The sequence below is a fragment of the Manihot esculenta genome, chromosome 10 (genome assembly GCF_001659605.2).
Source record: "Manihot esculenta cultivar AM560-2 chromosome 10, M.esculenta_v8, whole genome shotgun sequence".
Classification (NCBI taxonomy): domain Eukaryota; kingdom Viridiplantae; phylum Streptophyta; class Magnoliopsida; order Malpighiales; family Euphorbiaceae; genus Manihot; species Manihot esculenta.
Window position 1 is genome coordinate 25,477,855 of NC_035170.2, and position 9,430 is coordinate 25,487,284.

A 9,430-nucleotide genomic window follows, 5' to 3' on the forward strand; every position below is an offset into this window, starting at 1 on the left:
TGAAGGTCTTATAGTTCATGACGTGCTCCCTCGGGTTACCAGCTCCGTCATAGGCCGCCATTGATGGCATCATAAACTTCTTAGGGACAGTCTCTTGCTGCACCCACTTTGAGAAAGGGGAAGAAGTAGGCAAAGAGGCTTGGCTTTGGTCTTTCTTACCTAGCTCGGCTAAGAGCTGTTCTCTCAATCTCTTCAACTTTTGGTCCACCTTCTCGTCTTCCGGGCTGGGTTTTTTCTCCAGGTGGTACTCCTCCTCCTCTGCTTCAGTTCTCGTCCACCCGTTTATTTCGGCGGAATAGTTATCCACCTCCTCATTTTCTATCATCTCTCTCGCCCTCCTCGCATGGATTCGGGCCTTCGGTTCCTCCTCTTCCCCGGCTCTTCTCCCTCTTTCTCCAGTATCGCGGCTGCTGGTTTGAAGACGGTCAGGTGCAGGTCGGGGGTCATTGGTCTGAGGTTCCTCTACAACCGGGAGTGTATTTACTGGGGTGCTGAGGCCTCTCTGTTGCATTATCTGCCCCAACCAGTGGGCGGTATTTTGTAACTGGAAAGCCATGTTTTGAAGATCCTGGTTAGACAGGGTAACAGTGGGAGTATTCCCTGCCAAACTTGGCGAGGGATTAAGAGGAATAGGCGTTTGGTTGTTTAATGTCGTAGGACTAGAAAAGGAGAATTGTTGCCCCTCTTGGGCAGAGCTTAGGTCATTTGGGATGTTAAGGTTACTCTCCTAGTGATTAGCCATCGTGGATCTCAGTGGGTTTTGTTAAGAGTGAAAACTCCGGTGATGAAAAGATCTCCGTCGTTTTCCCACAGACGGCGCCAATTGATGATCTGAGATCCAATAGAATAGGGTTTTACAAGGGTTTTTGTATTGAAGAATAAAACTTGGCCTATCTCTCTAGAGGGGTATCCCTTTTATCCTTTTCTTCCTGCTGGCTGGTGACGTATAACGGCTCTCCCATGATTGGACCACGCGTCTCTGCCATACAGATATGGGCGTACGAGGATATCAGGCGCCTGCTCCATGCGTAACGGCCTCTGATTCTCCCCCGTGCGTACACTCGAGCGAATCTGCCAGGCTGTACGACGAGTCTCGTTCTGGATTCTGGGCTGGGCCGAGAGCTGGGCTGGACGCTGAACCCAGGAGGAGAAGGAATCCGTGGGGAGGTTATACGGGCTGGGCCGATCTCGATGAGGAAGAATCTGGTGGAGTCCGGCCTCAGGGGTCTAATGATCCGGGCCTGTTTTACTTGAGAGGGCGTGCGGGCCTTCCTTTCATAGGCCGTGGCCGTAATCTAGGCCCAGGATTGGGGGTAGGAAAATCCAGCGGTCATCAATCTATATATATATATTCTCATTATTATTATTTTTGTTATAGTTAAATAATTAAATTGCTTACTATTTCTAATAAAATGACAATCTAACCGCATCTGTATATATAAATTAAATTAGAAAAAAAAAGTTTTAAGCATAATCGGACACATCATTACTACAACCCACAATCGCCGTCCATTTTTAAAAAAGGTTTTCCATGTAAGATCTTGTTGGACTTAATATTTAGCGTTTGACAATATTAATATTTAAAAATTAAAAAAATTAGTACTATCAGAATTATTAATTGCTATTAAAACACCTAACAATTATTAAAATAATTAATATTATAAAATAATTATTCACTTTAATTAAAATAATCAAATTAATAAGTGGCAAGACATGAACTCCTCACTAGAGGTGTAAACGAACCGAGTCGAGCCGAGTTTTGAAGAGCTCAAGCTTGGTTCGTTAAAATTTTTTCGAGCTCGAGTTGAATTCGAGCTTTACTCATATCGAACTCGAGCCGAGTATTAAGAAGCTCAAGTTTGGCTTGTTTAGCAAACGAGCTTAGACGAGTCGAGCTTTTATCGAGCTGAGTCGAACTTTTATCGAGCTGAGTCGAACTTTTATCGAGCTGAGTCGAACTTTTATCGAGCTGAGTCTCAAATAGTTCACGAGTAATTTAATTTATTTATATGTATAATAAGTTTTAGTTTAAAACTAATAAGTTTAAAACTAAAATAATTTTAGTTAAATAAGTATATCTACAAAATTAGCATGTAAACTCATAAAGATGAGTTTTTAAATCTTAATGATCTAAATATATGTAATTAAACTATATAGAGCTAAATTTTAAAAAAATTCAGATTTGACTCATGAAAGTATATGTTGGGTTGGAGTTTATTTCTCTTATGATAGTAATTTCAGTTTACTTAACGAGACTGTTCACGAACCTATTCGCGAGTCTGCTCATGAACTCAGAAATGAGCCGAGCTCACGAGCCTTAACGAGCCAAATACTATGGAGCTCAAACTTGGCTTGTTTACCAAATGAACCTAAAAATTAAGTTCGAGCTTGGCTCGTTTAGAAATCGAGTCGAGCTCGGTCAAGCTTTTATCAAATCGAACTTCGAATAACTCACGAACGGTTTGGTTCATTTACACCCCTACTCCTCACCCCTCCCACCTTATCTCCTGATAAATAAATTAAAAAAAAAAATCAAATCATTATATAATTTCTCATGTCATTTTTGGAAGGTCAAACAAGAAACTGTATGGAGTGAACGAAAAGACATACTAAAATGGAAGAGGAAAACTTTTCATTAATTCAAATATATCCTTTCAACGGTAAAACTTTTCATATACATCCGAATGTAATTTAATTATAAATACATTTGAATAAATTTAAAAAATTTCATATTTTATTTAATTAATCTCTAATTTTTATTTTAAAAAAAAACATTCATTCTATTGTCTGATGAAATAGGAAAGATATAAAGTCAACTTTTAGGTAGTTTATCAGTTAATTAATTTTATTCCTACGTCATTGATTAAGCAGTAAGAACAATAAGAATAATAACTTTTGGAAGGATAGTTGACATGGGCTTCCTATTTTAACTACTCTAATTATATTTGATTTAATCTAATTAGGGTTTTTAATTCGGGAATTTGGAGTAATGACTTGGAATTATAATAAAAATTATCAATTAAATTATAAAAATATTTTAGCTGACAATAACTTGGAAGGATTTCTAAACAAGTAAATCAATCTTTCCGATTAAATAATAATAATAATAATTATTATGAATTTAATTAATTAATTAATAATTAATCTAAAAACAAGTGGGTGCATCTGCTGTATTCGTATAAGCTACTTGAAGTATGGCAAGATACCCAACAATAAGAAGACAACCGAAGGATTCCAACTAAAATCTACTCATAAATTTAAGTTATCCTAGTTTAGAAAAAAAAGTTTTATATTTTATTATTTAGATGCAATATTAAAAATAAAAAGATATTAATAATTTTATATACAAAAATTTAGTGGTATTGATAAATTTTATAGAATTCAAAACAAATTTTTATTTAAAAAAGAAGGTTATTGTTTTTAAAAAATATTTTATCTCTTTCATAAAAAAACCATTAGCTCCAAATGTAAAAATTGAAGAAATATGTTTTTTTTTTTAATATTTAGTGAAGTAAATGGAGCCTAAATCTTCTAATAACTTAAAAAAATAATTTTTAATATAGACTTTTCATTAAAAAAAATAAAAACTTGTATTAATTTATATTTATATTTAAAAATTTAAATTTTAAATAATAAAACTAAATAATTTTAATTAATTTATCATGATTATAATTAGAAGACTACATTGAATTTTGAAATTAAGAGTAGATTATAATATAATTCTTGAAATTTTATTTAATTAGTAAAATAATTTTTAAAACAAATAATTTTTATTTCAAAAGTTTTTTTGTTACTCAATCATTTACCCTTTATTTCCACTTTTATATACATATCATTAATTAATGAAAATTTAAAATATAAAATAAAATAAAATTTTATAAGCATGTAATATTTTATCTTATTTAATATTATTGATAATAAAATAAATTTTTCATATATAAATAATATGCATATGATTTACAATAGTGTTGATTATAACTAATTAATAAAATATTTTAACATCTAATATTTAAACATGATATTTTATGTAATTAAACTTTATTTGTAATAAATATTTATTTCATATAATATATTTTTTATTATATGTGATAAATATATAATACATTTATTTTTCAATATAATTTGAATTAATAAATTATATTTTATTAATAAATTGAAAACTATATTATACTTTCTCACTAATTTTTTAGATTTAATTTAATTAGCTATACAGATAATAGGTCAAAAAGTATAGCTTTATTATTTTAAAATTTTTTAAATATAAATTTAAATTAATGTAAATATTTAAATTTTTTAGTATTTGCAAGGTAGAGTTCCATAATAACCCTAGTTTTATTTCATTTTTAAAAGAAATTTTAGGTAATCTGTGTTTCATCCTATTCGTAAGGTGGAAAATTCTCAATCACAAGGTCAACCTACTATATGATTTATATATATATATATATACATATATATATATCAATTATTGATAGGCTAAGTTACAAATTGAGTGTGGTGAAGAATCGTTCTTTTTTTAATTTTATAAAAATTTAATTTAATTATTTAAATTAAAAATTTCAATTTTTTAATAAAAATTCTCAAAAAATTTTTTAAAAAATTTCAGCTATTTTTACTCAAATATTTAAAATATTACTTTCCCATAATTTTTATTCACTTTATTTTTTTACATATATTAAAAAATATAATTATTTTATTAATATTTTCATTATACTTATTTTAAATATATTAAATTTTATTAAATATTAAGATATATTTAAAAAATGTTTTAAAAATAAAATAAAATAAATAAAATTATAATGGCCAATTCATATATTATTATAGTCTAAAAATAAAAAAATAATTTTAAGATAATAAAAAATAAATAAATAAAAATGATGGGACGGCCAAAATCAATAATTTAATATATATATTTTATACATGAGGTCAATTAATCTTCAAAATTTTAGAATTGCTAACTATCTTCTGTACCTAAGGTTGAATTTAGGGTTAGGGGAGGTGGGATCCATAAGTATATGATTACCATGTGAACCTATTAAAATATTTATTTTAATCCACTAAAATATTTAAAATATTATTACATTTAATAAATTTAGATTTTATTTTTTTTAAATGAGAATCGAGTATCGAATATTAAAGAGTAAAATCTAAAATTTTTTAAATTTATTTGTATACACGTATCATCAAATTAAATGTACGAGTGATAATAAATTTAGACTTTTTCTATGCTTTCTTTAATCACCAAATTTTTATGTATAAATTAAATTATTAATATCTTTTTATCTACATTTTATTCCTTGCCTATAAAATGGTCATGGATAATCTGAATTCAACAATCAAAAAACACAAAAAGAGATCAGAAATGGGTTTGAAAGCAGATCATAAGCCGCATGCAGTTTGTATCCCATTTCCAGCTCAAGGCCACATAAACCCTATGCTTCAAATAGCTAAAATCCTCCATTTCAAAGGCTTTCACATAACTTTCGTCAACACAGAATTCATCCACAAACGCCTGAAGTTAAACTCCATAGCCAACAGTTCCATCAATGGCTTCTCTAACTTCAGATTTGAAACAATCCCAGATGGAATCCAACCCGCCAGCGATGAGGATGGTGGTGCTGAGGCTCCTCATCAAGATATGCCTTCTCTTTTTCACTCCATCCTTAACAACTTTTCAACTCCATTTTGTGATCTGATTCACAAGCTTAATGATAGTTCGTGTTCTGGAGTTCCTCCGGTGACTTGTATTGTGGCTGACGGTGGCTTGACCTTCACTCTTGATGTTGCTCGACGATTTGGAATTCCTATCGGGATTTTTTGGGCGGCCAGCGCCTGTGCTACTTTGGCTTACACGCAATATCATCAACTTATTGAAAGAGGTTTAGCTCCTCTCAAGGGTAGGATCCCTCTTTGTCCAATTCAGAATAATATATTCATTTTATTAATTTTATTATTAGAATTACTTGATTTTACAATTACGTACATATTTACTCATTATAAAATAAATAAATACAGCACTTTCAGTAAAACAAAACTATATCAGAATTTTAATTTCTTTAAACTTTGTCATAAGTGTATCAAATTAATTAATTATATATAATAAATCTATTATTATCTCATAAAAAATTTAAAAAAAATATGTTTTTTATATTATTTTTAATTATATAGTAGGCACAAATTGGATCCTTTAAACTTGTATGATTATTTAATTTGTTGTGCTTTTCACGCAGATGAAAGCTACCTTACAAATGGCTATCTGGAAACGAGCATAGATTGGATTCCAGGCTTGAAAAATATCCGGCTAAAGGATCTTCCACCTTTCTTCAGAACTACAGACCCAAGCGATCCCTTTCTCAACTGGGTCTTGACAGAGGTAGAGAAAGCTTCCACAGCTTCTGCTTTGATTCTCAACACGTTTGATTCCCTGGAACAGGATGCCTTGCAAGCTCTCTGTGCCATGTATCCTCATTTATACACCATAGGTCCTTTTCAGTTGCTGGTTGATCAGATCGATGACGATGATGAACTGAAACTCATGGGTTCAAGTCTATGGAAAGAACACTCTGAGTGCCTTGCATGGCTTGATTCAAAACAACCCAACTCGGTTTTATTCGTAAATTTTGGTAGTACAGCTACAATGACTCTTGATGAACTCACTGAGCTTGCATGGGGACTAGCCAACAGCAAAAAACAATTCCTGTGGGTAATAAGGGCCGACCTTGTCAAAGGTGGCTCAGAAATTCTGCCACCTGAATTTGCAGAAGAGATAATGGACAGAGGATTTCTGACAAGCTGGTGTCCGCAAGAACAAGTCCTGAAGCATCCATCGGTCGGAGGTTTTTTAAGCCATATGGGGTGGAATTCAAGTCTGGAAAGTGTTTGCGGTGGAGTGCCGTTGATTTGTTGGCCATTTATAGCAGATCAGATGACAAACAGTAGATATGCTTGCACAGAATGGGGTGTTGGATTGGAGCTTGAAAAAGTTGAGAGAAATGAAGTGGAGAAGCTTGTGAAGGAGCTTTTCGAAGGAGAGAAAGGGAAGGAAATGAAGAAGAAAGTAATGGAGTGGAAGAGAAAAGCAGAAGAGGCAACAGTTTCTGGTGGTTCCTCTTGCAAGAACTTGGATAAGTTGTTGGAGATTCTCGTGGGAAACAATGATAATAATAATTAATAGGTCTGTTTTTAAGTTGATATACTGAAAAATAAAAGGCAGGTAGCCTTAAACAGTTCAAATTGATCTTGAGTTGTTTTTGTTACAAAATTATTCCCTCACAGCCACAGGCTCACACAATGAATTGAGCTTAATATCATCCAAAAACCTAGCTGGAGAAGAATTGTCAAATCTTTATATTTAATATTAAATTTGGAGTATGAAAGTTATGAACATATACATTTATAGATGACTCCATATTGAAACAGAGACAACGATACGAGTTTAAATTAAAAATAATGTATTTATTTATTCATTCCGCTCATGATAGAGCCAAGGGGTGGTGGCGCAGTTGGCTAGCGCGTAGGTCTCATAGCTACTGAGTTATCCTGAGGTCGAGAGTTCGAGCCTCTCTCACCCCATTCATTTTTTTTTTAACTTTTTTCAACCACGAACCTGCATTAAAAGAAAATTTTAAATTTTAAATTTTTTAATTATATTTATTATAAAGATATTATATTTTATTAAATATCAGTAAAAATTTAAATAAACTTAAACATTAAATAATATTAATATTCATCGTTTTATATATTATTATAATATAAAAAATAAATAATAATTTTACATCATTTTATATATTATTATAATATAAAAAATAAATAATAATTAAAAAATTTATAAAATGAATAAAATATTATAATTTTTCAAATTATTATACTTTTTAAAAAATATTAAATTTTATTAACTTTTTAATTATATTTATTATAAAAATATTAAATTTTATTAAATATTAACAAAAATTTAAAAAAATTTAAACATAAAATAATATTAATACTCATCATTTTATATATTATTATAATATAAAAAATAAAATAAATAATAATTTTAACAATAATTAAAAAAATTAATAAGATGGAGGAAGGAGACTTAAGTCTCCTTTCCTGTGCATGGAAGTCCGCGGGACTGTACATGCACAGCGCTACACGGGTCTGTACAGTGCCGGATAGTGTTTTTGACATTCAAAATATCGAACCCGCCACCACCAGAGGAGTTCAAACTGCTTTCGTGAGGTGAACAGCTGAACACATTTTTTTACACACAAAATTTGAAATTATTTTGAGATTCTGTCTAAAATGGTAATTATATTTTTTATGCATAAATTAAAAAAATCTCCCAATTTTGATGACAGTTGAGTTAGTCGAGTTTCTTTTTTTTTTTTTTCAAAATCCAAAGAGCTGAGTTGAGTTGTTAATCATTCTCCGATCCTGATATACTGTCGACTGTCGCCTTTCGTCCCACCACCATCACCATCTCCACCGCCCGACCCTTCCCAAAACCCCCAATCCCACTAGTCCCAGTCCTTCGCTCTCCTATGATCATCCATTGACACCGGTCACTTCGAAAACCAATCAATCATTATTTTTCTCAAGCCATTCCTTTATGCACGCCCCGAATTCCAGCAATTTGAATTAGTAGATTTAGTGGGATTTGCGAGTCTCGAAGACCATTTAGAGAGGAATTGAGGAGGATATTGGGATTTTTCAGGGAGCTGGAAGGCAATGGTGTAGCAGGAGAAGGAAGACGAAGATTGTAATACACTAGTGGGTTTGTTGATGTCATGACCGTTGGCTTGTTTGGTTTAATTTCAATTTCAAAAATTAGAATATTGTGTATTTGTATTGAAGAAAAATTAAAATTTAATTTAAAAATTGAATTTTATAAAATAAATTATAATTAAAATAAATTCTTTTAAATTTAAATAAAATTTGAAATGAAATGAATTCACAGAACTTACATAACAATTTTTTGGATTAAAATACCTTTAATAAAATTTCACTTAATTATTATTTATTTTACTAGTTAATTAAATAAATAATTGAAAATTAATTATAAATTATTAAAAATGTTAATGCTTACAAAATGAATAATTAAAATTTATTTTAATAAATAATTATAATTTTTATTTTTATATTATTTATAAATATTAAATAAAAATAATAGATACTACTTGAACAATAGGCCATTTACCTTAAATTTTTAATTTTTTAAATTGATCCAATGAAATGAAAACTTTATTATATAAGAATACACACAAATATAACTCTCATATTATTTATTTTAATTTTATTAATATATTGTTAGAGTATTATTATTATTATTATCATTATTATTATTATTATTATTATTATTATTATTAATTAATTAAATTTTTTGAATAATATATATATATATATATATATATATTACTGAGTAATTTAGAATAAATGAATTTCAATTCTGAAA

General features: G+C 29.8%; 1 protein-coding gene and 1 non-coding gene across 3 annotated transcripts; both read left to right on the forward strand.

The window, feature by feature from the left end:
* The first annotated feature begins 5,342 nt into the window (after positions 1–5,342).
* On the forward strand, positions 5,343–7,230 carry LOC110624627 (7-deoxyloganetin glucosyltransferase). Of its 2 annotated transcripts, none has more exons than XM_021769838.2 (2): positions 5,343–5,894; positions 6,228–7,230. In XM_021769838.2, exons 1-2 carry the CDS (start codon positions 5,360–5,362, stop codon positions 7,166–7,168), a joined length of 1,476 nt encoding a protein of 491 aa, XP_021625530.1. In that variant the 5' UTR covers positions 5,343–5,359; the 3' UTR covers positions 7,169–7,230. The 2 variants fall into 2 exon arrangements, with proteins under 2 accessions (XP_021625530.1, XP_043816734.1); XM_043960799.1 differs by having other exon boundaries at positions 5,343–5,876.
* Positions 7,231–7,484: 254 nt separating this feature from the next.
* Positions 7,485–7,569, forward strand: TRNAM-CAU. Its single transcript is given in 2 exon segments — positions 7,485–7,522; positions 7,534–7,569. It is a non-coding gene; the product is annotated as a tRNA-Met (tRNA).
* The last annotated feature ends 1,861 nt before the right edge of the window (positions 7,570–9,430 follow it).

Bases quoted from the DNA above. Each gene is read 5' to 3' on its own strand.
- LOC110624627 (XM_021769838.2), top strand. From the start codon at position 5,360: ATGGGTTTGAAAGCAGATCATAAGCCGCATGCAGTTTGTATCCCATTT. The intron at 5,895-6,227 runs GTAGGATCCCTC...CTTTTCACGCAG, and splicing joins AGGTTTAGCTCCTCTCAAGG to ATGAAAGCTACCTTACAAAT.